General features: G+C 62.0%; 2 protein-coding genes and 1 long non-coding RNA gene across 4 annotated transcripts; 1 reads left to right on the forward strand and 2 right to left on the reverse strand.

Annotated features, from left to right (window-relative positions):
* Positions 1-837: 837 nt before the first annotated feature.
* On the reverse strand, positions 838-4244 carry PINLYP (phospholipase A2 inhibitor and LY6/PLAUR domain containing). The gene is made up of 6 exons (XM_002723102.6): positions 3761-4244; positions 3441-3587; positions 2568-2684; positions 1406-1558; positions 1146-1289; positions 838-1060 (listed from the first exon to the last, which is right to left on the reverse strand). The coding sequence occupies exons 2-6, from the start codon at positions 3508-3510 to the stop codon at positions 906-908; spliced, it is 639 nt and encodes a 212-aa protein (XP_002723148.3). The 5' UTR covers positions 3511-3587; positions 3761-4244; the 3' UTR covers positions 838-905.
* A 261-nt stretch (positions 4245-4505) lies between these two features.
* XRCC1 (X-ray repair cross complementing 1) lies at positions 4506-26800 on the forward strand. Of its 2 annotated transcripts, XM_051839086.3 has the most exons (17): positions 4506-4690; positions 5014-5106; positions 14267-14377; positions 19198-19356; positions 20065-20139; positions 20243-20354; positions 20487-20575; positions 20643-20754; positions 21968-22232; positions 22502-22618; positions 24419-24512; positions 24616-24748; positions 24952-25003; positions 25091-25230; positions 26050-26140; positions 26432-26507; positions 26596-26800. In XM_051839086.3, the coding sequence occupies exons 1-17, from the start codon at positions 4640-4642 to the stop codon at positions 26707-26709; spliced, it is 1884 nt and encodes a 627-aa protein (XP_051695046.2). In that variant the 5' UTR covers positions 4506-4639; the 3' UTR covers positions 26710-26800. The 2 variants fall into 2 exon arrangements, with proteins under 2 accessions (XP_051695046.2, XP_089175228.1); XM_089319102.1 differs by lacking the exon at positions 14267-14377.
* On the reverse strand, positions 23065-25091 carry LOC149120782 (uncharacterized). The gene is made up of 3 exons (XR_016224689.1): positions 24936-25091; positions 24012-24526; positions 23065-23297 (listed from the first exon to the last, which is right to left on the reverse strand). It is a non-coding gene; the product is annotated as an uncharacterized LOC149120782 (long non-coding RNA).
* Positions 26801-26877: the final 77 nt, after the last annotated feature.

The raw sequence follows: 26877 nt of genomic DNA on the forward strand, positions 1-26877 counted from the left end.
CCAGCTCCGTTCACGTTGGGTTTGGCCCTAGGACTCATTTCCTTGGCCACAGCCTCAGATACACCTGACTTTGGGCTGCTGGGATCTGACATGAGAACATCTGCCAGGGGCCCACTGCTCCCAGAAGATGCTGGAGGCCCAAGGGGGAGACAGGAGCCCTCCTCCCAAGCCAAAGCCAAAGCAGCCAGCCCACAGACCCTCAGGAAGAAGAATGCCGGCCGCCCAGAATCTCAGTTCTGGGATGGTTTGTCACACAGCATTCCTGGAGCGTTAGCTGACGCCTGTAACCCGAGAGCAGGGGCTTTGTTACTGTAACAGTCTGTCTGTCTGGACTGATGGCACCTGTGGCTCGCGGCACTCAGTGAGCGGCAGCTGTCAGCCTGACGGCTCAGCCCGGCGCCGGGCGCTGCACTGGGTGTTTCTTAGGTCTTCTTCCACCTGACTGACAGTAACCCTACCAAGTGACCCAACTATCAAGACCTACGTATTGCAGACAAGAAGAGGTGCGTGGGGTGGGGGGAGGGAGAGGTTAACCCAGAGAGGTGATCATGGAAGCCCCTGCCGCTTCCAGCTGTTTGACCCAAGGCAAGTGACACCCACAGTCTGCCTCAGTTTGTCCATCTGTAGAACAGGAGTGGTGATAACAACTTCACAGTGGTGACCACGAAATGAGGGGACAGCAAGGACAACGCTTAGCACGAGGGTCTGGTGAGGGGCAATCCCTTAAAGGGCAGATCCATTCCCCCTCTTCCTGGAAAACGGGGAGAGGGGTGAGGCCCGTAACTTCTGCACCCCACTTCCCCAACACGTATCGCAGCACAAGACTCGGGCTCGCTCTATGAATCTGTCTCCTTTATAGGCACACGGGGAGCTGCAGGCTGAGGACGAACCGACACCCGGGTTCTTCACTCGGCCCTGCCTGGAGGCCAGGGGGCTGGCAGGCAGTCGGCTCTCCGCAGGAAATAGAGATAGGAGGCCGAGGGCACCTCCGCGCCAGCCTTCGTGTAGCAGGCGCTCTCTGTGGCACAGCCCCGCGTGGCAAATTTGGTGTTGAAGATACCTGGGAGGGGGGTTTGGGGGAGAGGTCAGGTTCTCCGCTCCCCCGAGCTCACGCCCCCGCCTCCCGGCAGCCAGCGGGGCCTCACCAGCCTGCACGTTGCCGGCGAAGTAGATGCAGTGGGTCTCCTGGCCAACGCAGCGGACGCCCCGGGTGCCCGGGCACGTCTCCTGGAAGGGCGCTATGCAAGACGGGCACATGCGGCCATTCTCGGTTCGGTTGTTCTGGGGGGCTGAGCAGCCAGGATGCCGTGTAAGGTGGGTGCGGGGCGTATGGGCCGCCCCGCAGCCCCCAGGCCACCCTGCGGACTGACGGATGCTGCATGCGCACGGGCCCCGCCGTACTTACGGGGCACGGAGCCTTGGTTGCAGCCATCAGTCTGGCAGCAGTGAGCATTGGAGACCATGTAGTCGTCACGGCTCATGGTGGTGGACACGAAGCCCGAGTAGCAGTCGCTGAACTTGACGCAGGCCTTGAGGGTGCCCACCGACTGGCTGCCCTCTGCGGGGTGCGGGGACGGGAGGGGACAGCGGTGGCGCCGGCCGCCGTGGCTCTTGCCCCGCACTCCCCAACCCCGCAGCTTCCTGGGGTGCTCTCTCCCCCTGCCCCTAGAGCCAGACCCCCGCCCCGCCTTTCTGCCTGGCCAGGGGTCTGCAGTGACTCATCCGGTTAAACCCCACCTTGGTGGGCCTAAATCCTAGCGGACTTTTTCCGGTCGTCTCTTGGCGTCTCCCGGCGGCCAGCCCCGAGTGCCCACCCGACGTGGCCTCATTCACCCTCCTCTCCCCGGTCATGTGCAGAGTGGCCTTTTCCAGCCCACCCCTACGCCTGTGAAGTGATCTAGTCCAGTCTCCCCACTTTACCCGCCCTCCACCCCCACGCACCTGCCCGTGGTCTCCTCCCTGGACCCCGGGATGCTGCCCACGCCACTCACACGTCCTTCAGGGCCACTCCACCTCCTGGGCTCTCCCCAGCTCCGGTGGGAGATGGTCACGTGGTGGTCTCTCCCAGCCCGTTCAAAGGGTTCTGCATCTCCCCTCGCCCCGCGACCCCTGCCCGCCAGGCCCTCCCTCCACGCGGGGCCCCACAGGCCCCTCTCCCCACTTGCGCTCACGCACAGCCTTCGCCCTCCATGCGGGGGCCCCGCGCCCGTCACCGCACCCTCTCGTCACGTGTGCCTCGATCGGTTCGGTCCCGCCCTCCCCCCACCCACGGGTAAACTCCGTGGTCCTCTTCCCTCACCATCGGGGCGGGCCCCCTTCCTGCCTCAGCCCCCACTCCCCCGCCACGGCCTCTGCCCCTTCACGCACCCGCTCCCGCGCCAGCCCACCCGGCTTCGCCTTCCTCGCCTCATCCCACACCCTCATCTCCTCCTGCCGCAGACAGACCCATTCTCCGAACCCACGACAGCACCAGTTCCCAGCCCCCCACTCCATCTGCTCCCTCCGCCCACGCGAAGCGGCATCGCCTGCCCACCGCCCCATCCCTCGGACGTCACGCCCCCGCCTACTTGTGCTGGACTCGCCCACCAGGACCACGCATGCGTCCTTGCCGGCCTCGCACGTCTTCATTCTCCCGCTGCACGTGGGCCCGGATCCCTTGCACACCTCGCAGGTTAGGGGGCGCCCTGCAGGGGGGAAGGCAGGGGGCTGCCGTCAGGGGTGCGGTGGCCTTCGGCTCGGATGTTGGCATCCTGGGGCGGCAGGATGGGGAGGGGCCCGCGTCCCCTGATGTTTTCACGGGCAGGGTGTGGGCTGTGGTCTAAGGGTGTCCAGGGACACAGGTGGCGATGCCCGCCCAGCTGCTGTCAGGGGCGGGAAGCGACTCTGCCCCGGAGCCTGGTTACCTAATTACAAGGCTGGGGACCTTGGACGCCAGGGTCCTTCTGAGAAAGCTTGGAGGCAGGGAGCGGTCAAGGTCAAGGATTCTATGGGCTTTTGTGAGACCTCAGATCCAGCTGGCGCTTGGGTGTGGGACTGCCTCCCCGTAGGTCCCTGGAGACAATGGGTGCTCTGACAGGAGGGCGCTTGAGGTTAGGGTCTGCATTCCAGGTCAGGGAGGGAGGGTGAGGAGGCAGCCAGCCGCCTGGCCCAGCTTCCCGTGTGGAAGGGAGGAGAGAGCTGGGCGCTGAGCTGGGAGTCCAGGGGGAATCCCCCAGTTGATTTGAAAGATGTCCGTTTCTAGAATTCCCAGGAGCTCGGATGTTTTCTTTCGGGACCCTACCTGGGAGACAGGGGATTCGAGCCCGCCAAGCCCCCTCTCCTGGGGAACCGGTCAGGATCTCCTGTAGCCCATGCCTTCTCCATGGATGGGATCCCCCAGGATGCCTCCCGTTCCTCCCTGGAGGGCCTGGTGGAAGGAGCCCAGGTCCCTGGCCACTTACCCAGCCCCGGGAGGGTGCAGAGCAACGTGAGGGCCAGCAGGAAGTGCCCCGGTCTTGTGGACGGCCTCATGGTGTGTGAACCTGAGGTCCCGGGTCCCCTGCCCTTATAGGAAGCTGAAGAGGGGCGGATCCGGACCCACCTTCACCCTGGGGTGAGACAGCTGAGGTCAGAACCCAGGGCCGGCCTCTGCAGCCTCCAGGCTGGGGAGGCGGAGCCAAAGACCTGGACATCTTGTCCCCAGCGCCCTCCTCCGCGGGACCCAGGGACTCCAGGCTCGCAGCCCCTTCTCCCGCCAGGACCCAGTGCCCTGCCTTCTCACCTTCGCACCGCCCATAGGGGTCACTTAATTCCCCCGTGAAACTAAAGCGCTGCAAAGACTGGGTCTCCTCTCCTCTCCCCAAGGAGGCGTCCAGCGTGGGTGGGGCCCGACCTGGGGCGCGCCCGTCGTGTCCAGGCTCGTCCTGCGGGGGCCAGGCGCCCTGTCTCCCTTGTCTTCTCTCTTTCACGTGCTTGGCACACACTCCCTCTGTTGTGTTTGGTTTGTGTCCAGCTCTGACCCCGCCCAGGGCTGTGCTCCTGGGTCTCCAGGGGACCGAACAGAGAGGTGCCTGTCAGAGGCGGGCGTGGTAGGAGACAGATGCCCACGGGCCACGTGTTGGAGACATGCGTGCAAGCAGCTGTGCGTACGGTTTGGGCTCAGGCACAAGGCCGAGAGAGAGCTGAGACTGTGTGTGCGCCGCGAGGGCGGCCGCAGGAACCAGTGGAGGCGATGCCATTGCTTTAGGACCCAGGTTCCCTGCAAAAATCCACTCGGGTCCTGGGCCGTCTAAGCTTCAGGTTGGGCGCTGACGGCACCGTCCAATGAAAAGCGCGAAGGTCTTCTAGGCACCAATCCCAGAGGCCGCTCCTGTTGCTAGGCGCTCAGAAAGCCGAGCGGCTACGTCATCAGGAGGCGGGACTAGAGAGTGGTGAGGGCCCGAGAGGGGTGGGGCCCGAGGGAAAGCTCGTTGCTAGGTAACGCGGCGCAACGGTGCAACTGGGCATGCGCGGTGTCGACGCGAGCGCCCGCGCGCCGCGGTTTGAAAGGCCCGAGCTTCGCGCGCGTGCGCACTTCAGCCCGCGCAGGGAGCACCCCTTCACGCCCCCCGAACTCGGACTCGCTTCATCCCTTCGGCCAGGCTAAGCCCGCGCCGTTGACATGCCGGAGATCCGCCTCCGTCATGTCGTGTCCTGTAGCAGCCAGGACTCGGTGAGGGACTGGCGTGGGGCGGGGGAGGGGTCGCAGGGAATGGAGGGGGGAGGGGACGCTGTCAGAACTTTGGAGGGGCGAGAGGAACTTCATGGAAATCTGAAGACGGGACGTGGGGGAGGGGGGTTTTTCCAGGAGGCGGACGGTGAGCTGCGGAGAGGGGTGGGAGTGGGGCACTTGCGCGGAGGAGGGGACTTGGGGGCCTCCTTGGAGAGCCCACTCGTGGAGCTGCGGGTGCGGGAGCCTGGGGGCGCGGTGGGCGTGGGAGGGCTCGCCGCGGCCTCGTGCGGCCCCTGACCCCGCTCTCCGGCTCTCGCCTGCAGACTCACTGCGCGGAAAACCTCCTCAAAGCCGACACTTATCGGAAATGGCGGGCCGCCAAGGCGGGGGAGAAGACCATCTCCGTGGTCCTGCAGGTGACGCCGCCTCCTCCGTGCGGGCCCAAGGTTCTGCTGGGGGCCCCGGGCTGTCCGTCGGGTCCAGCCGCTCGCCCAGCGGGGCCTCAGCTTGCTTGCCTGGAAAATGGGCAGTGCGGTCCCCGGGGGCCCTTGCGGGGGCGGGGAGAGGGCGCCCACGGGAGGGGTGGTTCGACCTGAGGCGCTTGCAGGATTCCCGTGGGGGGCGAAGGGAGGGAGGGCGGCGAGGGCTGCGTGCGCTTTGGCCAGCTGCAGGCCTGTGGGGACGCTTGTCACAGGGCGCAGGGACCAGGCCAGGCCTCGGGTTGGCAGCTTTGTGGGTGGGCTCAGCGTGCACACACTGGCGCCCGTGATCTTGAATTGCGTCCCTTGGTTCTGAATATAGTATTTGTGGAGGGGTCTCGGGGCCGGGGACAAGGCTCCCGTGAGTCTGTTGGACACGGAACGTGTTCTTGGTCTCTGTCTTGCTCGATCGTTCAGAAGAAGTTTTGGGTCACGAGATCTTGCGAATTAAAAAGCGGCTGAGGGCAGCGGCTCACTAGGCTAGTCCTCCGCCTTGCGGCGCCGGCACACTGGGTTCTAGTCCCGGTCGGGACGCTGGATTCTGTCCCGGTTGCTCCTCTTCCAGGCCAGCTCTCTGCTGTGGCCAGGGAGCGCAGTGGAGGATGGCCCAAGTGCTTGGGCCCTGCACCCCATGGGAGACCAGGAGAAGCACCTGGCTCCTGACTTCGGATCAGCGCGGTGCGCCGGCCGCGGCGGCCATTGGAGGGTGAACCCACGGAAAAGGAAGACCTTTCTCTCTGTCTCTCTCTCTCACTGTCCACTCTGCCTGTCAAAAAAAAAAAAAAAAATATATATATATATATATATATGGCAGTTGAGGGCACACCTACCGGATTTTCTGACTGGTTTCGGAAGTTTAAGCATCTCCTAAGTCCCTCCTCTAAGAAAAGCGATGAGAGCCAGCATCACTCAGGGCTACAACCTGCCAGTCCCTGCTCTGTGCCCATCACGTGGGTTAGCTCGTTGCATAAGAAGCCCCAGGACCTAGGGTCTGTTATTGTCCCCAATTCACAGGTGTGGAAACGGAGGCCCAGGGAAGTCGTGCAGCTGGCCCGAGAACTGCGGGAGATCCGGGCTGCTGACGGTGCAGCGTGGGGCCCGGGCTCGGCTCCGCAGCGCTCCCTCTTACGCACGCACGCTGTGGCCTCGGGCAGCAGCCTCCATCCTGGAGCCTGTTTTCTCATGTGTGCGCCCGGATAATGGCATGCGAGCCGAGCATTGTTGTGGCAGTTGGTGACATAACGTCTGCGGACCTGCTCTGTCAACACGTGGCTGTTTGTGTAAGGGGAGGGAGTCCTGTTCTTGTTATTGGGCTGTTCACTTGTTCACATCGGAGACCTTCGGAAAAACCTGGTCACGTCTGGCGTTGGCCAGCCCCTGGGGTGACTCTGAGTTCACCACAGGCTGGCTTTGGTCCTCCCCTAGAGACTGATAAGCCACCACAGGAGACTCCGCTGTGGGTTTTCTGCTCCCCCGTCCTTTTCTCCTCCAAACCGTGTTGTGCAACACCTGGATGTTGCAATCCGGGCCGCCGCCCTCCGCTCGTGACGGTCCCACACACCTTGTTTGTGGCAGCCACAGGAGGCTGTGTTGCCAACCCCTCACCTGCTCCCAGGCAGGGACTTCCAACCTCTTTGTCAGCCACTCCTGGCCCGGTGGGACTGGCTGGGGCACCGTCCGGAGGCGACTCCTGTGTATCACTGGACATGTGTTCTTTGGAAGAAACATTTGGCAGCGAGGTGGCACACGGCTCTTTTTTGATTTTGCTGTTTTATTTTTCTGGGAGGCTGGCGTCGTGGCTGCAATGCCAGCATCGCATGTGTGCACTGCTTTGAGTCTTGGCTGCTCCACCTCCCATCCAGCTACCTGCTGTGGCCTGGGAAAGCAGTAGAAGATGGCCCAGATCCTTGGGCCCCTGCACCCACATGGGAGACCTGGACGAAGCTCCTGGCTCCTGGCTTCAAATCAGCTCAGCTCCAGCCACTGTGACCAATTGGGGAGTGAACCAGGGAATGGAAGCTCGCTCTCTCTCTTTCTCTCTCTTTCTCTCTTTCTTCCTCCCTTTCTCTCTCTCTGTCTCTCCCCCTCCCTCCCTCCCTCCCTCTTTCTTGCTGTGCTGGTGTTGTGGCTGCAATGCCAGCATCCCATATAGGCACTTGTTTGAGTCCTGGTTCCTCCACCTCCGATCCAGCTCCCTGCTAATGTGACCTGGGAAAGCAGCAGAGGAGGACCCAGGTGCTTGGGCCCCTGCACCGACATGAGAGACCCAGAGGAAGCTCTGGGCTCCTGGCTTTGGCCTGGCACAGTCCCAGCCGTGTGGCCATTTGGGGAGTGAACCATCTGCTGCAATGACTGGGGCTGGGCCAGACAGGAGTCAGAGGCCCAAAACTCCATCCGGGTCTCTCATGTGGGTGGCAGGGGTCCAAGTACTTGGGCCATCTGCTGCTGCTGTCCCAGGCCATTACAGGGAGCTGGATCGGAAGTGGAGCAGCCGGGACGCAAACCTATGCCCCAGTAGTTGGTGCCAGCATCGCAGGCAGTGGCTTCGCCCTTTGTACCAAAAACGCCAGCCCGGGTTTTGAGTGTCATGCCAGTGGGATCGTGTGCTGTGTTCTCTTCTGTGTCTGGTTTCTCCTGCCCTGCATTACGTGGGTTAGTTTCGCCCGTTGGTGGGTGTATCCATGCATGGTTTGCCGTTAACTTTACTGTTTAAATGGCTAGAATGCAAAAGGTACAAGAGGGTATTTACTGGAAGCAAAATCTCTCCCGCGGCACGCTGCTTTTCTCCCCGCTCTGCTCCCTGGTTCTCTCCTGGGGCCACCATTGTTGGCAGTATTTTGTGTGGCCTTCCTGGATCCTTGTACACATACCCACACATATATCTACTCTTCCTCCCCTCTTATGTTTTATCTGCGTTTTTAAAGATTTCTTTTGTTGGGAGCCGGTGCTGTGGTGCAGTAGGTGAAGCCTCTGCCTGTGGCACCAATATCCCATAGGGGCGCTGGTTCAAGTCCTGGCTGCTCCACTTCCGATCCAGCTCTCTGCTGTGGCCTGGGAAAGCAGTAGAAGATGGCCCAAGTCCTTGGGCCCCTGCACCTGCATGGGAGAGCCGGAAGAAGCTCCTGGCTTCAACTTGGCCCAGCTCTGGCTTGCGGCCATTTGGGAAGCGAACCATCGGATGGAAGACCTTTCTCTCTGTCCCTCTCTCTGTCTATAATGCTACCTCTCAAATAAATAAAAAAATCTTTGAAAAAAAAAAAAAAGAGTTAATTACAGAGAGAGACAGAGACCGAGAGACATCTTCCATCCACTGATCCACTGCCTTCCACAAACCCTTTGTTATAAAAAGCCTCATGTTCATCCTGTTCTGTGGCGGGGCACTGGGGAGATCCGTGGTCACTCCATAAAGCTCCCCCCCGTTTTATGTGGTGTATGACGGGCGTTTCCCGGATGTGGACAGATTCCTCAGGAACCGTGCCGGCCGCCTGTGTTCCCACCGTGTGTTCCGTCTCAGGACTGTGTCTCCCGCGGGCAGGTGGTGCTCCCGCCGCGGCGCAGGTGACTGCCCGCTCCTGGCGCTGACCCTCAGCAGGAGGTCGCTTCTTTGAGGCCGAAGTCTCACTGCCCGTGGTTTTTAGTAGATTGACAGTGTCCTGGGACTGTCTCTACTCTGATGCCGAATGTTTTCATCTCCCCCAAAAGAAGCCACATAACCGTGAAGTAGTCACTTCCTGTCCCCCCCCCCCCCCCCCCGCTGCCCTTGGCACTCACCGATCTATTTTCTGTCTGTATTAATTTGCCTATTCTGAACTTATCATATCAGCTTCTCTTTGGTCTCGTGTCTGGCTCTCGGCGTGGTGTTTCAGGGCTCCTCCATGGTGCGATGTGGATCAGCGCTTCATTCTTTTGAGAATACGTCTTGCAGTGTTGATCCATTAATAAGGTGGTGGACATCTGGGTTGCTTCCATGTAAAAATGTTTGCTTGAAATGTATTTTTTTAAGATTTATTTATTTATTTATTTGACAGGTAGAGTTACAGACAGTGAGAGAGAGAGACAGAGAGAGGTCTTCCATCCACTGGTTCACTCCCTAATGGCCGCCACGGCTGGAGCTATGCCCATCTGAAGCCAGGAGGCAGGAGTTTCCTTCCTGGTCTCCCGCGCAGGTTCAGGTGCCCAAGCACTTGGGCCACCTCCACTGCCTTCCCGGGCCACAGCAGAGAGCTGGACTGGAAGAGGGGCAACCGGGACTAGAACCCGGCGCCCATATGGGATGGCGGCGCCACAGGTGGAGGATTAACCTAGTGCACCGCTGCGCTGGCCCCGAAATGTACTTTTTTAAAAAAATATTTTATTGCCAGCACCACGGCTCACTAGGCTAATCCTCCGCCTGCAGCGCCGGCACCCCGGGTTCTAGTCCGGTCGGGGCGCCGGATTCTTTCCCGGTTGCTCCTCTTCTAGTCCAGCTCTCTGCTGTGGCCCAGGAGGGCAGTGGAGGATGGCCCAAATGCTTGGGCCCTGCACCCGTATGGGAGACCAGGAAAAGCGCCTGGCTCCTGGCTTTGGATCAGCACGGTGTGCCGGCCACAGCGGCCATTTCAGGGTTGAACCAATGGAAGGAAGACCTTTCTCTCTGTCTCTCTCTCACTGTCTAACTCGGCCTGTCAAAAAAATTATTTATTTATTTGAGAGGCAAAGTTATAGAGAGAGGGAGAGACAGAGAAAGGGCTTCCATCCGCTGGCTCACTCCCCAAGTGGTCACAACAGCCAGAGTTGGGCCAATCTTATCTGAAGCCAGGAACCAGGAGCTTCCTCCAGGTCTCTCACGTGGGTGCAGGGGTCCAAGCACTTGGGTCATCACCCACTGTTTTCCCAGGTGCATTAGCAGGTGGCTGGATTGGAAGAGGAGCAGCTGGGGCACAAGTAGGTGCCCATATGGGATGGCGGCACCACAGGCAGAGGCTTAGCCCACTACACCACAGCTCCGGCCGCCTGAAATGTGTTTTATCTGAGAGAAAGAGTAAGAGCTCCCGTCTTCTGGTTCACCCACTAAGTGTTCACAACCGCTGGTACAAGGCAGGACGGAAGTTGGGAGCTGAGAACCCAGTCCAGGTCTCCCAGTGCATGGCGGGAACCCAAGTGCTTGCGCCATCCCTGCTGCAGCTAGGGTCTGCGTATTCGCAGGAAGCTGGGATCAGGAGCCAACGCTGGGGATGGGACTCACGTCCTCCATGCAGGATGCAGGTGCCTCAAGCAGTATCTGACTGCTAGGCTAAACACTGCCCTTGTGTATACATTTTTGAAAAACATTTTTAAGATTTATTTATTTGGCCGGCGCCACGGCTCAGTAGGCTAATCCTCCACCTAGCGGCACCGGCACACCGGGTTCTAGTTCCAGTCGGGGCGCCGGATTCTTTCCCGGTTGCCCCTCTTCCAGGCCAGCTCTCTGCTGTGGCCAGGGAGTGCAGTGGAGGATGGCCCAGGTGCTTGGGTCCTGCACCCCGTGGGAGACCAGGAGAAGCACCTGGCTCCTGCCATCGGATCAGCGCGGTGCGCCGGCCACAGCGCGCCAGCCACGGCGGCCATTTGGGGGGTGAACCAACGGCAAAAGGAAGACCTTTCTCTCTGTCTCTCTGTCTCACTGTCCACTCTGCCTGTCAAAAAAAAAAAAAAAAAAGATTTATTTATTTGAAAGTCAGAGTTACAGAGTGAGAGAAGGAGAGGTAGAGAGAGGTCTTCCTTCCGCTGGTTCACTCCCCAGTTGGCCACAGTGGCTGGAGCTGCACCGATTCAAAGCCAGGAGCCAGGAGCTTCTTCCGGGTCTCCCACGTGGGTGCAGGGGCCCAAGCACTTGGGCCATCTTCTACTGCTTTCCCAGGCCATAGCAGAGAGCTGGATCAGAAGTGGAGCAGCCGGGACTCGAACTGGAGCCCATGTGGGATGCTGGTGCCGCAGGTGGGGGCTTTATCCACTATGCCACAGCACCGGCCCCTGAAAATTTTTTTAACATTTTAATTTTCATTTTATTTGTCTGAAATTTTCATTTTATTTATCTGAAAGTCAGAGAGAGATAGAGAGTCCCCAGCAGCCAAGGTTGGACCAGGGTGAAGCCTGGAGCCTGGAATTCAACCTGGGTCTCCCATGTGGGTGGCAGGGACCCAGGTAGCTGAGTCATCAGCTGTGGCCTCCCAGGAAGCTGGATCAGAAAGGGAACCAGGACTTGCACCAGGCACTCGCACCGAGGGTGGGGGCTCCAGGTGGCGACCTACTGCTGTGGCAAACGCCTGCCCTGTTAGGCATTTTGTCAGAAACTCTCCTCCTCATCAAGAGAAAGCACCAAGAGTTACCAGTACAGACGTAGTCCCACTTGGAATGCAAATCATTCCCTTAAACACACACAGGTCTGCGTCCTCCCAGACCTGGAGCCGAGCTCTGTGTCAGGGAAGAGGGAGGTGCTGGGCTCTACCTTGGGCGGGGCGGGTGTTTGCATGGGACAGTGCCTCGAGTGGGCGGTCAGGGGTGGCCGTGCTGGCCGTTGGCCGTGGCCGCGTGTAGGTGTTCACCGGGCTGTCCGAGCGCAGCTTCCACCCCCCCCCCCGCCCCGGAAAGCAGGTGGCAGCACAGCCTTGCGCTGGCCTGCTGTGGGTGTCTGGTCAGGCCTGGCCAGGAAGTGCTTCGCCAAGAGCGGCAGACGCACAGAAGTTGTCCATGGTGCTTTGACGGCCCGAGGGGGTTGCCAGCATGAGGAAGGTGGTAGGAGGGTGATGCCATACCATCCCAGCAGTGAGCCCCGTGCCGTCCCAGCAGTGAGCCCCGTGCCGTCCCAGCAGTGAGCCCCGGCCATCCCAGCAGTGAGCCCCGGCCATCCCAGCAACAGTGAGCCCTGGCCATCCCAGCAGTGAGCCCTGGCCATCCCAGCAGTGAGCCCCGTGCCGTCCCAGCAGCGAGCCCCGTGCCATCCCAGCAGTGAGCCCCGTGCCGTCCCAGCCACAGTGAGCCCCGGCCATCCCAGCAGTGAGCCCCGTGCCGTCCCAGCAGCGAGCCCCGTGCCGTCCCAGCAGCGAGCCCCGTGCCGTCCCAGCAGTGAGCCCCGTGCCGTCCCAGCCACAGTGAGCCCCGGCCATCCCAGCAACAGTGAGCCCCGTGCCGTCCCAGCCACAGTGAGCCCCGGCCATCCCAGCAACAGTGAGCCCCGTGCCGTCCCAGCCACAGTGAGCCCCGGCCATCCCAGCAGTGAGCCACGTGCCCTGCCAGCAGCGAGCCACGTGCCCTGCCAGCAGCGAGCCCCGTGCCGTCCCAGCAGCGAGCCCCGTGCCGTCCCAGCAGCGAGCCCCGTGCCGTCCCAGCAGCGAGCCCCGTGCCGTCCCAGCAGCGAGCCCCGTGCCGTCCCAGCAGTGAGCCCTGGCCATCCCAGCAGTGAGCCCCGTGCCATCCCAGCAGTGAGCCCCGTGCCCTGCCAGCAGTGAGCCCCGTGCCCTGCCAGCAGTGAGCCCCATGCCGTCCCAGCATCCCCCAGGGGGGTAGAGGAAGGCAGGAGGGCTGGGGCTGAAGCGAGAGCGGTGATGACGGGAGCAGAGGTGGCAGGGTGGAGGAGGGCTCTCAAGCCAAGGGGTGCAGGTGACGCTGGCTGCGGGAGGAGGCAGGAAGCAGATTCTGCCCTAGACCCCCCACGGGGCTCAGCCCCGCCCAGGCCATGGTTTTTCATCTGGCGAGACCACTCAGTGGCGTTTGCTCCCATGGCGGATGGGCATGGTGGGCCCGTCGGCGCTGTCACGTGGGGTTGCAGCTGATGCCGTCAGGCGTTCGTCCTGCGCCCGGCACCACGTGCGTTCCTGTCTGCCTCTCCCAGCCGCTGGCTGAAGCACACATTGTCGCTGGCCCCACCGCACAGGCTAAGAAACTGAGGTCCAGGCACGGCAATGAAACTGCTGTTCAGGGCTGTTCAGAAGGCTGAGTTGGCAAGGGTCAGACGCTGTCCTCGGTGTTGGGCACACCAGGGAGCCGCACGCTGTCCTGGGAGCCGCGGGAGGCTAGCTGGGCTGAGCTGTGGGCAGCCCTTTTCCTGGGCACCACTCCCACGGTGGCGCGGCACTGGGGTGACGTTGGGTGACAGGGGAGCCCAGTGCCTTCTAGCCGGCTTCGCCCTCACCAGCAGTGAAGCCCCCGCTCCCTGGCCACCTTCCCTGGGATGTGAACTGGAGGCGACTGCACTCCTGCCCCACGGAGCAGCGCCCTTGGAGGGTGGTCGATCCGTGCCTCCTTGACTCCCTGCAGAAGGGAGGAGGGCTGTCACCGTGAGGAGCCTGCTGCTCTGAGGGGCCCTGTTACCCCGGGCACACAGCTGGGAAACACAGGACTGATGGTGACCCAAGTCCAGCGTCTCCCTCCTGCGTAGCAGCAGTGCCTGAGAGTCAGTAGACCTGGTGGCATGGGATTCGTGCCCTGGGGGTGTGGGATCAGGACCTGGTGGGGTGGGATCAGTGCCCTGGGGGTGCGGGATCAGTGCACTGGTGGCGTGGGATCAGGACCTGGTGGCATGGGATCAGGACCTGGGGGTGTGGGATCAGGACCTGGGGGTGTGGGATCAGGACCTGGTGGGGTGGGTCAGGACCTGGTGGCGTGGGATCAGTGGACCTGGTGGCGTGGGCTCTGTGACCCTGGTGGCGTGTGATGAGGACCTGGTGGTGTGGGATCAGGACCTGGTGGCATGGGATCAGTGGACCTGGTGGGGTGGGATCAGTGCACTTGGTGGCGTGGGCTCCGTGCCCCTGGTGGGGTGGGTCAGGACCTGGTGGCGTGGGCTCTGCGCCCCTGGTGGGGTGGGATCAGTGGCCCCAGCAGAGGCTGGAGAGGCTGGAGAAGCAGGTGTGCTGGGCTGGGGGTGCACGGATTTGCTCAGGGAAGCTGTTCCAGCTCCCGCCCTGTGCGTGCCTGTGCTGTGTGCAGGGGACACTGTGGCCCCTCCCAGGCCTGGCCCCACCGGCACAGGGGTCTTTCCTGCAGCCCTGGTGGCCCAGAGGGCAGTCACCCCGCAGGGTCCCAGAGCGAGTCCCAGGGCAGAGCAGGCACTGACCGCGGCCTTTCTCCCCGGCTGCAGTTTGAGAAGGAGGAGCAGATACACAGCGTGGACATCGGCAACGATGGCTCGGCCTTTGTGGAGGTGCTCGTGGGCAGCTCAGCCACAGGAGCCGGCGAGCAAGACTACGAGGTAAGCAGGCCCGCGAGGGGACACCTGGGCGGAGGCGACTCACACCTGATCACCGCCCCCAGACAATGGCCCGCGTGCGGGGGAGATGCTGCCTGCAGAGAGATCAACAACAGACAGCTGCCAGCCCCGCGTCTCGGAGCAAAGCTGCTTCCCAGCCCCAGGGAGGCAAGGCCCCTGTCAAGTCGCTGTTACGTGGAAAATGTTAACAGGAAGAATGCCTGCAGCTCTTCTGTGAATTTATTTTGAAGATTTATTAATACAGAGTCAGAGAGAGAGAGATCTGGTGGTTCACTCTCCAAATGGTTGCAACAGCCCTGGCTGGGCCCAGCCAGAGCCAGGAATTCCGTCAGGGGCCCAAGCACCTGAGCTGCCTTCCCAGGTGCATTAGCAGGGAGCTGGAGCGGAGCAGAGCAGTGGGATTTGAACTGCTGGGTTTTTTTTTAGTTATTGTTTATTTGTTTATTTATTTACTTGAAAGTCAGAGTTACACAAAAAGAGAAGGAGAGGCAGAGAGAGAGAGAGAGAGGTCTTCCATCCACTGGTCACTCCCCAATTGACCGCAAAAGCTGGAGCTGTGCCGATCTGAAGCCAGGAGCCAGGAACTTCTTCCCGGTCTCCCATGTGGGTATAGGGGCCTAAGGACTTGGGCCATCTTCCATTGCTTTCCAAGGCCACAGCAGAGAGCTGGATTGAAAGTGGAGTGGCTGGGACTCGAACCGGCACCCATATTGGATGCTGGCCCTGCAGGCGGCGGCTTTACCCGCTGCAGCACAGCGCCGGCCCCTGAACTGCTCTTCTGACATGGGATGCTGGCATCCTGCTGTGCCACAACCCAGCTGGATTTGTGCCTTAGTTCGTTTGCATACTCTTTTTTTTTTTTTTTTTAAGATTTATTTTATAAATTTGAAAGAGTTACAGAGAGAGGTAGAGCCAGAAAGAGAGAGAGAGAGAGAGAGGTCTTCTTTCTGCTCGTTCACTCCCAAAATGACCACAACGGCCAGAGTTGAGCTGATTCAAAGCCAAGAGCCAGGAGCCTCTTCCGGGTCTCCCACGCAGGTGCAGGGGCCCAAGGACCTGAGCCATCTTCTACTATCCCAGGCCATACAGAATCTGGATCAGAAGTGGAGCAGCCAGGACTCAAACTGGCACCCATATGGGATGCCGGCACTGCAGGCCGGGGCTTTAACCAGCTGTGCCACAGCGCCAGCCCCTTGCGTACTCTGTTGTGATAATGCCACGGTGTCTCAGTAGTTAAAGAAAATCCTGCAGTTACCCAGCGTCGGACTTCAAACACCAGTTTTGTTTAGGATTCTCTTGGCTATTTTGAATCCTTTGCATTTATTTCCATATAATTTATAAAATCAGATTATCAATGACTACTTATTTATTTTAGAAAAATTGCAGAAGTGGTACAAAGAATCCCCATTTAGACTCCCCAAAGTGGGGCTGGCACTGTGGCACAGTGGGTCACGCCTCTACCTGCATCACCAGCGTCTCCTATGAGTGTAGCTTCAAGTCCCGGCTGCTCCACTTCCGATCCAGCTCCCTGCTAATGCACCTGGGAAAGCAGCAGAAGATGCCCCAAGCGCTTGGGCCCCTGCACCCTCATGGGAGACCTGGATGGAGTTCCAGGCTCCTGGCCTTGGCCTGGCCCAGTCTTGGCTTTTGCAGCCATCTGGGGAGTGAACCAAGGATGGAAGATTTCTCTGTCTCTCTCTCTCCCTCTCTCTCTAACTCTGCCTTTCAAATAAATACATCTTTAAAAAAAAAAAAAAAAGATTCCCCCAAGTTCACGTGTGCTTTTTTCTGAACTGAGAGTAACCCCCCATGTAGGTGCTGCCCATTTACTCCACACACTGCCGGTCACTGGCCTCAGTGTGATTATCAGAATTAGATCAGTACTGGTGCCATCCCATAATCATCTCGTCCTCAGACCCCACAAAGATTTCTCTCTTTGTCCGATAACGTTCTTTATGGCAACAGAGAGTTCCGAGTCGTTCGTTGCGTGGCTCTGTCCCAGTGCCTTGTTTGCCTTCCGCCAGGAACCGTTCCTGTGACTCTGTGCGTGGCGTCGCTGACGTCTGTGAAGAGCAGAGGTCAGCCCTTGTGCCAAGCGCCGCGGAGTGCACAAGACGCCCGCCGTTTCCCCGAGACTAAATGCTGCTCACATACTTTGCACCAGGATACCAGAGAAATGACACCGGGCTCTCGGTGCGGTGGACGATCGATTTTTGTATATTGATTTTGTATCTTCTGATTTTGCTAAATTCACTTCCTAATTCTTTTTTGTTGTTCAATTTTCAAATAGTTTTTCTTTGCTTTAAAATTTCGTTTTGTTTGAGAGGCAGAAAGACAGCGGCAGAGGTCTTCCATCTGCTGGCTTACCCCTAGTTGCCTGCAGCAGCCGGCGCTGGGCCAGGCAGAAGCATTCCCGGGCCTCCCTGGCGGGTAGAGAGCTGACTTCTGGAGCCGTCATTTGCTGCCTCCCTGGGCACCTCAGCAGGAGCCGGGCTGGGAGCAGAGCAGGCACTCTGATACGGAATGTGGGCGCCCAGCAGGGTTTTGTTTTGGTTTTTTAGGATTTATTTTATTTGAAAGTTAGAGTTTCCATAGAGAGGGGGAGAGAGCGCGCTATTTTCCATCTGCTGATTTGCTTCCCAAATGGCCGTGATGGCAGGGCTGGCCCAGGCCAAAGCCAGGAGCCTGGAACTCTATCCAGGTCTCCCACATGGGGGGCGGGGGCCCCAGCACTTGAGCCGTCATCTTCAGGATCAGAAGTGGAGCAGCTGGGGTTTGAAGCAGTACCCGGATGGGATGCCGGCATTGCAAGTGGTGGCCTAACCCGCTGCAGCACAGTGCCAGCCCCTTGGAATTCTTCTTCTGCTGTTTTTTTTTTTTTTAAGATTTCTTTATTTGAGAGAGAATTACAGACAGGGAGAGGGACAGAACAGAGAGGAAGGTCTTCCATCTTCTCGTTCACTCCTCAGATGGCCACAATGGCTGGAGCTGGGCTGGGCTGAAACCAGGAGCCAGGCTCTTCTTCCGGGTCTCCCACATGGATGCAGGATCCAAGCACTTGGCCCATCCACTGCTTTCTCAGGCCGTAGCAGAGAGCTGGATCAGAAGAGGAGCAGCCAGGACACGAACCAGGGCCATATAGGATGCCAGTGCCACAGGCAGAGGTTTAGCCCACTATGCCACAGCGCCAGCCCCTTGGAATTCAATTTTTGATGACAAAAGCAGAATAAGTCCATTTTAAGCTCCAGTTGTACCGTGTGTGGTGTGTGCGTGTTTAGCGGCCTCTGTCTGTCTCGGCAGGTGGACCGGTGGGGTCAGGGCTGGAAACCCTGTAGCAGAGGCTCCTCTTCTGTCTGGGTTTTCATTGAAATTCTGCTGGAGTCTCAGGTTCCTGTTACAACTTGCAGGCAGGACTCGGGGCTTGTCACGCTCGGGTTTCACCGTGAGGCTGGAGGTAGCTGGACAGGAGAGTCAGGACAGCAGAGGAGGGAGGGCACAGCTGGGGTCGATAGAGAGGAGGGAGGGCACAGCTGGGGCCGGCACTGCTGCCATCGCCACGAGCCAGGCGTGAGGTGGACGTGGGCACTGTAGGGAGGGAAGCTCCTTCTGCAGACTCGACGTGTTCTTCCTGCCCCCAAATTCGCGGAGCGGCTCCCTGAGCTTTGGCGACCACGTAATGTTTTCAGCTCGCGTTTTCCAGTGCAGATGGTTAGTATGAATTTTTACTCCAGATCCCTAAGCGTGTGGGCTTGTGGTTAGGAATTCTGCAGAGGGAATGTCTCCTCCCTCCTCTGCTGGGCCTCAGAGCTGCGGGTGAGACAGACGGGCCCCGGCGCTGTGCAGCGTGGTGGTGGGCTCCAAGATGGACCAGAGCCCAGGCCTTGTGTCCTGGGCAGACGACCAGCGTCGGTGCTGCACTGGCGGGCAGGATCCTGCCAGGAGACCCAACCCCACCGAGTTCTTCTGCCAGAGAGAATTTAACTGTGGTGAGGCCGCTGCCTGCAGCGCCGGCATCCCCTAGGGGCTCCAGTTTGTGTCCCAGCTGCTCCGCTTCCGACCCAGCTCCCTGCTAATGGCCTGGGAAAGCCTCAGAAGATGGCCCAAGTGGTGAAGAAGCAGGGGCAGGGAGCACCCTAGGGTTGTGGGAACAAAAGAGATTGGAGTCACAGGACAGCTAGAGGAGTAGAAGCTGGGGGGTGGGGGAGACTGGAGCTGAAACTCAGGGCGCAGTGAGGCCGGCAGACGGGGTGCACCTGCTGCCCGGGGAAGGAACTGCAGCGAGCTGGGCTGAAGCTCACAGGTTCTGCAAAAGGCCAGGGGCACCGGCAGTCCCACCTCAGCCGCTCGCTGCCTGTCTCTCTGGCTCCCCCTGTTGGCAGAGCCCGACGAGGCGCAACGGGCGAAGCTGCACTGTCCCTGCGCAGCCCCAGTCCATAGCGTGGCGCTGAGCTTGCCCAGAGGGACCATCGCTTAGTAACGGGTGCCATGCTCCCCATCAGGGGCTGCTCTCCCATTGCGGGCTCTTCCGGGGACTCAGCCCGCCTGTCCCAGAGGTGTGGGGCTTGTGCTGGTCACTGGGGGTGCTCTGGGCAGTGAGCGTTCCTTAGCACCTGGAGCCCCTGTGCCGCCCCGTGTGGGGGACCCCACGGAAGCTTTCGGATCGCGAGGACAGCAGGAGCCCTCCCTGGAGGCCCAGACTCAGAATTATTGGAGCTGGAGCTGATTCCGGCGGCCCCAGCCCCGGAGGAGTCACCTGAACCGGCCATTCCTGCTTCCCGTTCACGGTGCCGTCTCCCACCCAGGTCCTTCTGGTCACGTCGTCTTTCATGTCCCCTTCCGAGAGCCGCAGCGGCTCAAACCCCAACCGGGTTCGCATGTTCGGGCCTGACAAGCTGGTCCGGGCAGCAGCCGAGAAGCGCTGGGACCGCGTCAGGATCGTCTGCAGCCAGCCCTACAGCAAGGTGCCCGGGGCGGGGCCTGGCCGGGGGGACTGGGCTGAGCGCCAGTGCTTGTCCCAGGGGCCGGGGGGGCCTGGCCAGCTGAGGTCCCCGTGGGGTTTGGGGAGGCTGGGCCCTGCACCCCTGCAGTGGGTTTGAATGCTCTCCATGACGTGAGCTCAGTTTCCAGAGGACGCACAGGCGCTGTGGACCGTGGTGTCTCGGAGGGGACGTGGAGGGGAGGGCCGGGACATGGGGTGGTCCAGGAGAGCAGGCCTAGTAGTTAAAGCCACGAGACCTGTGATCTCGGGCAAGTGCACTGCCCTCCCTGGGCCTCTCCTGATCCTAGCAGGGTGGCTGTAGGTGAGGGACGCTCAGCCCTGGTAGCTCGAGCTCCGGGTTTGTGATGGCGCCCCCAGCGGAGGGAGCCAGGCCCTCTGCTTCAGGCTCTGCGTCCAGCGTTCTGTGATGCAGCGTGCGCCCGGGTGGGGGTGGGGGTGGCAGGGCTCACTCGGAGCTGGCCGGCTTGTGTCACAGCCAGGGCCGCAGGGACTGGTGCACGTGGGGGACTTGGCACGAGCCTGGCTTTGGTCACAGCTTCATGCTGCTGCTGTCGCCGTTGGCCCCCTCCTCCACGTGTGGCCCCGAAGAGGGAAAGGGCCATAAAGGGGCTTCCACAAGTGTCCAGGCCCCTGGGCCAGAGGCCCTGACTCCCACCGCCCCCCCCCCCAGGACGCCCCCTACGGCCTGAGCTTTGTGCGGTTCCACAGCCCCCCAGACAAAGATGAAGCGGAGGTCCCGGCCCAGGTAAGCCCACCCACACCCCCAGAGCCTCGGCCCCGCCTCTTCACCCCGCCCGCCAACTGCCCCCCCCCCCCCCCCCCGCGGCACTGACCTCGTGGGGCCTTAGAAGGGGACAGTGACCAAGCTGGGCCAGTTCCGCGTGAAGGAGGAAGACGAAGGCGCCAGCGCCCTGAGACCCGGGGCTCTCTTCTTCAACCGGATCAACAAGACGTCCCCCAGTGAGTGCGCAGCCGGGGAGGAGGGCCGGGGGCCGGGACTCCTGGGTCACCGCTGGGTCCCTCAGGTGGGAGCTGGGGGTCGGGGGTCTCAGCTGAGGGCCTCTCCTGGATGCCCCACTTCTCCCTCCGTAGCCACAGCCAGGGACCCGGCAGGCCCCAGCTACGCAGCTGCCACCCTCCAGGCCTCCAGTGCCGCCGCCTCGGCCTCTCCCGTCTCCAAGGTGAGAGCGCCGGCCTGGGTGGGTGGAGGAGGAAAGCAGCCGAGGCCTCACCCGTCCTCGCCCGCAGCCTCAGGAGTCTCCCAAGGGGAAGAGGAAGCTGGATTTGAGTCAAGAGGAGCGGAAGGCCCCCAGCAAGCGGCCGGCCCAGCTCTCAGCCCTGGCTGGCAAGAAACCCAAACGTGAGCACGCTGACCCTCGGCCCCTGGGGCCTGTGCCGCTTAGTCCTCGCGGAAGATGGGTGGGCCTAGGCCTGGGTCTGAGGGAGGAGGGGTGGGGGCCTGCACTCCTAGGTCTGAGGGAGGAGGGTCTGGGAGCCTGGGCCCTGGGTCTGAGGGAGGAGGGGCTAGGGGCCTGGACCCCTGGGTCTGAGGGAGGAGGGGCTGGGGGCCTGGACCCCTGGGTCTGAGGGAGGAGGGGCTGGGGGCCTGGACCCCTGGGTCTGAGGGAGGAGGGGCTGGGGGCCTGGACCCCTGGGTCTGAGGGAAGAGGGGCGGGGCCTGGATCCCTGGGTCTGAGGGAGGAGAGGCTGGGGCCTGGACCCCTGGGTCTGAGGGAGGAGGGGCTGAGGTCTGGACCCCTGGGTCTGAGGGAGGAGGGGCTGGGGGCCTGGACCCTGGGTCTGAGGGAGGAGGGGCTGGGGCCTGGACCCTGGGTCTGAGGGAGGAGGGGCTGGGGTTGGGCCCTGGGTCTGAGGGAGGAGGGGCTGGGGGCCTGGACCCCGGGTCTGAGGGAGGAGGGGCTGAGGTCTGCACCCCTGGGTCTGAGGGAGGAGAGGCTGGGGCCTGGACCCCGGGTCTGAGGGAGGAGGGGCTGAGGTCTGGACCCCTGGGTCTGAGGGAGGAGAGGCTGGGGCCTGGACCCCGGGTCTGAGGGAGGAGGGGCTGAGGTCTGGACCCCTGGGTCTGAGGGAGGAGGGGCTGGGGGCCTGGACCCTGGGTCTGAGGGAGGAGGGGCTGGGGCCTGGACCCTGGGTCTGAGGGAGGAGGGGCTGGGGTTGGGCCCTGGGTCTGAGGGAGGAGGGGCTGGGGGCCTGGACCCCGGGTCTGAGGGAGGAGGGGCTGAGGTCTGCACCCCTGGGTCTGAGGGAGGAGAGGCTGGGGCCTGGACCCCGGGTCTGAGGGAGGAGGGGCTGAGGTCTGGACCCCTGGGTCTGAGGGAGGAGGGCTGGGGTCCTGCACTCCTAGGTCTGAGGGAGGAGGGGCGGGGCCTGGACCCTGGGTCTGAGGGAGGAGGGGCTGAGGTCTGGACCCCTGGGTCTGAGGGAGGAGGGCTGGGGGCCTGCACTCCTAGGTCTGAGGGAGGAGGGGCTGGGACCAGGGCCCTGGGTCTGAGAGGAGGGGCTAGAGGTTTAGCCCAGTGGTGCTGACTGTATCTCGACTTCGGCTTCCACAGTGCCAGCTCCCAGCCGTACCCCGGCCGTGGCCCCCGTCCCTGCTGCAGCACAGGGGGCAGTGGTGGGGAAGCCGCGGGATGAAGGTGAAGGCGCCGAGCCCAGGGCCCCCCGAGCCGGCCCCCAGGAGCTGGGGAAGATCCTTCAAGGGGTGGTGGTGGTGCTGAGTGGCTTCCAGAACCCCTTCCGCTCGGAGCTGCGGGACAAGGCCCTGGAGCTGGGGGCCAAGTACCGGCCAGACTGGACCCCGGACAGCACCCATCTCATGTAGGCCAGGCCGCCTCCTGCGCGTGTCCCGCCCTTCCCCCCACCCCCGCCCTGCTCTGCTCCTCTGCCTCGCACGCACGCTCTCACTGTCTGTCTGTAGCTTCCATCTCTGATGTCTGTATCTCTCCCGTGGTTTCCCATCTCTGTCTCTGTGTCGCCCACATTTCTCTCACTGTCTCTTTCTCCCTCCCTCCTTGCCTCTCGCGTCCCCCCCCTCGCCTTTCCCCCTCGGCTCACACCTAACAGACCCCTCCACTCTACCCCTGCAGCTGTGCCTTTGCCAACACCCCCAAGTACAGCCAGGTCCTGGGCCTCGGAGGCCGCATCGTGCGTAAAGAGTGGGTGCTGGACTGTCACCGCATGCGGCGGCGGCTGCCCTCCCGGAGGTGAGACCCCCATGTGCACACACGTGCTCTCCTCCCCTTCCTGGGCAGTGCCCGGACCCGGGGGGAAGTCAGCTGGGAACACAGGCAGAGGGCAGGCAGAGGCCGGGGAGCTCCACCTGCGGGGTGGTCACCGAGGGAAAAGGGAACCACAGTGCTGGCTGGAGGAGCCGCGTGGGAGGGTGGGGCGCCGGGGCCTGTTGGTGTCACTCAGAGTGTGTGGGAGTTTTTATTTGAGAAGCAGAGAGAGACAGAGACAGAGAGCTCCCATCCCACTGTTTATTTCTGGGCTGGGCCAGGCCAAAGTCCAGGGCGGTGAACTCCAGCCAGGGCTCCCAGGTGTGTGGCGGGGACCCAAGTGTTGGTGCCGTCACCTGCTGCCTCCCAGGGCGCACACTGCAGGGAGCTGGCGTCACAGGAGGCGCAGGTGTACCACCAGTGTCTTTTAATTTTTTTTTAAATATTTTATTTCTTTATTTGAAAGGTAGCGTTATAGATAGTGAGAGAGAGAGAGAGACACACAGAGAGAGGTCTTCCATCCACTGGTTCACTTCCCAAATGGCTGCAATGGCCGGAGCTGACCTGATTCGAAGCCAGGAGCTTCTTCCAGGCCTCCCACGTGGGTGCAGGGGCCCAAGGACTTGGGCCGTCTTCTGCTGCTTTCCCAGGCCACAGCAGAGAGCTGGATTGGAAGAAAAGAAGCCGGGACTTGAACCATTGTCCACATTGGATGCCGGCACTGCAGGCAGAGGATTAACCTTTTGCGCCCCTACCTAGTGTCTTAACCTCTGCAAAACAGCGCCCTGCACTTTACATTTCAAGAAAAACAACTGCTCGAAGGGTGACTCCTGGTGGGTGGCTCCCCTTGTTTCAATCACAAATTGGGCTTTTAAACACTTCGAGGGACAAGTGTTTGATGGCTGCATCCCATGTCGAAGTGCCTGGGTCATGTCCTGGCTGCTGCACTTGCCATCCGGCTTCCTGCTGATGCCCCCTGGGAGCACAGATGATGGTCAGGTAGCTGGGCCCCTGCCATTGACATAGGAGACCCGGATTGAGTTCTGGGTCCCTGACTTTGCACGTGGACCAGCCCTGGCTGGTATGGGCATTTGGGGAGCTGACCAGCAATGGAAGATCCCTCCCTCTCTCAAATAAAATGAAAATAAATCTTAAAACTTTTAAAATCTTTGCATACAAAGCACCGGGAAGAAAAAGGTCCAGTCAGCTGCTCCCGGGAGCCACTTGTCGCAATGAGCAGGACTTCCCTGCGCAGTGGCCACCAGCTTGGGAACCACCTAGGCCTGTGGCAGGCTCTTCCTGTGTGACCCAGGAAGCCGCCCGCCTGTTGTCTGCTGCCACCTGCTTTGGCCGTCTCTCAGTGCCCCGGCTTCCTCACCTCTAAAGTGGAGCTGGAAATGATGCCCGCTGAGGGCCAGGGACGACCCCACGTTTGTCACACGCTGAACACACTGCCACAGGCGGGCAGGTGCCGCGGGTGTGAGCCCGCACCCTGGGGAGCCGGGAGTTCGGCGTGTGTCTTTGAAGTGTCTGCTGGCAGGAGTCCTCAGGAGAAGCTGACTTTGGCTCCCAGAGGGAAAGTGATTTCTGCCTGGTTTTCCCTTTCTAAAATGGGACGAGGAGGGAGGCGAGGGAGGACGCCCAGGGCCTGGATGGGCAGCTGGGCCGGCAGGGGTCTGTGGAACGGGCAGGCCAGGAAAGAGGTCCCGAGCACCTGCCGGATGCGGGGCTCCTGCCACCCCAGCGGCCTCATGCCTCCCTCCGGACTCCACATCCCGCCCCCAGGTACCTCATGGCAGGACCCAGCTCCAGCAGCGAGGACGAGGGTGGCTCTCACAGCGGCGGCAGCGGGGACGAAGCCCCCAGGCTTCCCCGGAAGGTTTGACCAAGGCCCTGCCAGTGGGGAGGGGGACAGGGAGTTACGTGGTTGCCCCAACTCCCCGCCCCCCCCCCACATACCCACACTGCCCCTCCTTCCTCAGCGTCCCCAGACCAAAGCCAGGCCCCCTCAGGCAGCTGGACCCAGCTCACCCCAGAGGCCTCCAACCCCCAAAGAGACCAAAGCAGCCTCACCCGCTCCCCAGGATGACACAGACACTGAGGGGGAGCCGTCAGGTCAGAGTCCGAGGGAGGAGGGCTGGGGCCGGGGCCCCTGGGTCCGAGGGAGGAGGGCTGGAGATCAGACTCCCGCGTGTAAGGGGAGAGGGGTCTGGGGGGTGGGTGGCGGGTCACCAGATGCCAGGCGGCGAGGTGGGGAGAGGGCTCCAGCCTTGCAGAAGACACAGCACCTCCTGGCACTCACCGACTCCCACTCGCAGGACAAGACGATGGGGCCGAGGATTCTGGGGACACGGAGGACGAGCTGAGGAGGTAGGGCCGGGCTGGGGTCAGGGCCGGGCTCCAGGGCTGCGGGGCATCTGCCCCACCTGCTCACCCGCACCCCCTCGGCTTCCCCAGGGTGGCGGAGCAGAAGGACCAAAGGCGGCCCCCTGACCAGGGCGAGAACGGCGAGGACCCGTACGCAGGCTCCACTGACGAGAACACGGACAACGAGGATGAGCCGGAGCCGCCCGACCTGCCGGTCCCCGAGCTCCCAGGTGGGGCTCCCTCCATCCCTGCTGTGGGCCGGTGCCGTCCGTTCTTGCCTTGACCCGGCCCAGCCAGTCCGGGGGTCACTTCACTGCTGGCTCCCTCTTCCTCCTCGGCCGCCTCCAGGCCTCTTACCTGTCCCTGCGGCTTCCCGTGACATCCCCTTTTTCCCCACCCCCTCTGCCTCCTCCCCTCCAAGCCCAGTGCCAGGGGTGACCCCTTGGACATGTCCCCCAGGTGAGTGGCCGCCTGGGCTGGTGCTTCACCCACCCCCTGCAGGTGCACCTGTCAGGGGTGGGGGGGGCACGGGCACCGCTGTCCATTGGAACCTCGGTGGGCATGCCTGTTCACTTTAACACTAGTCATCATCCTGGACCAGTGGCCACGGGTGTGGCGGGGGCAGGAGCCAGAGCCCCCTGGGTGGAGGGGAGGCCCGGGCCACTGAGCAAACTTGGCAGCTGGCTCCTCATGGGTGCGGGGTGGGCTGTACTCTGATTCTCCAGAGCCCCCAGCTAGCATCAGTCGGTGGCCTGGGAAGTCACGGGAATGGGAGAGGAAGGAAGCCACCCGGGGGTGGGCGAGAGGACGCTGCCTGGGGAGGAGGGAGCCCCAGCGGTGGGTGCAGCGTGGCTCTGGGCTCGCCAGCAGGGGCCCGGGATCGCGCCTCCCTCCAAGCAGAGAAGCAAACCCGCAGCCTCCGGGGGCGCTGTTGGGCTGGGCACCACTGCCTGCCGCCCCGTTTGGGCCCAGCGTTCTCTCGCTCCTGGCCGGTGTCGTGGCACTGGCGGGGGCGGGGGCTCACGCTGCCTCTTCTCCGCCTCTGGCAGACTTCTTCCAGGGCAAACACTTCTTCCTGTATGGGGAGTTCCCCGGGGACGAGCGGCGCAAGCTCATCCGATACGTCACCGCCTTCAACGGGTCAGTCTCCAGAGGGTGGGAGGGCGCAGGGTCGTGGTGGGAGGAAGATGCTGGGGAGGGGGGAGGGCCGTAGTCCACAGGGGGCGCGAGCCGTGGAGCGCAGGGCCCGCGCTGTCCACAGCTGCAGTCCTGCGTGCGGTGCTTCCCTGTCCTCTGCTCTGAAGGGGCCGCTGTCACTGACCGGCCGCACTGGCCCCTGGGAGAACGCGGGCTCCGCCAGCAGGGGGCAGAGGGTGGGAGGAGGAGCCCGCGGCTCCCGGCCCCCCCCACAGCCTCTCCCCCGCCCGCCAGGGAGCTGGAGGACTACATGAGCGACCGCGTGCAGTTCGTGATCACGGCACAGGAGTGGGACCCCAGCTTTGAGGAGGTGAGTCCTAGAGGGGCAGACAAGGGGGGCCTCGTCGTCCTGCAGCCCTCCCTTCCGGAACCCCACCCTCCCCCTCTCCCACCCGCAGGCCCTGATGGACAACCCATCCCTGGCCTTCGTCCGCCCCCGCTGGATCTACAGTTGCAACGAGAAGCAGAGGCTGCTTCCGCACCAGCTCTACGGGGTGGTGCCCCAGGCCTGAAGAGTGCGGGGCACACGCGCACACACGTACATACACGCACATGTGCACACGCACACGGGAGGTGGGCTTAATAAAGACGACTTGGTTTGCAGCACCTGCCCCTTGGCACACAGGAGTCCCCCACGCCTGTCTCCTCTCCCCCGTGGGGCCAGGAGGAGACGGCCCCTC

This window comes from Oryctolagus cuniculus, chromosome 18 (assembly GCF_051225735.1).
Source record: "Oryctolagus cuniculus isolate XC-2025 breed Fujian yellow rabbit chromosome 18, ASM5122573v1, whole genome shotgun sequence".
Classification (NCBI taxonomy): domain Eukaryota; kingdom Metazoa; phylum Chordata; class Mammalia; order Lagomorpha; family Leporidae; genus Oryctolagus; species Oryctolagus cuniculus.

Coding starts and splice junctions, on each gene's coding strand:
- XRCC1 (XM_051839086.3), top strand. CDS start 4,640: ATGCCGGAGATCCGCCTCCGTCATGTCGTGTCCTGTAGCAGCCAGGAC. Junction 20,355..20,486: donor GATCAACAAGACGTCCCCCA/GTGAGTGCGCAG, acceptor CTCCCTCCGTAG/CCACAGCCAGGGACCCGGCA. Junction 25,231..26,049: donor GCCGGTCCCCGAGCTCCCAG/GTGGGGCTCCCT, acceptor CGCCTCTGGCAG/ACTTCTTCCAGGGCAAACAC.
- PINLYP (XM_002723102.6), bottom strand. CDS start 3,510: ATGAGGCCGTCCACAAGACCGGGGCACTTCCTGCTGGCCCTCACGTTG. Junction 1,559..2,567: donor GGTGGGCGAGTCCAGCACAA/GTAGGCGGGGGC, acceptor CGCACCCCGCAG/AGGGCAGCCAGTCGGTGGGC. Junction 1,290..1,405: donor CAACCAAGGCTCCGTGCCCC/GTAAGTACGGCG, acceptor CTGGCTGCTCAG/CCCCCCAGAACAACCGAACC.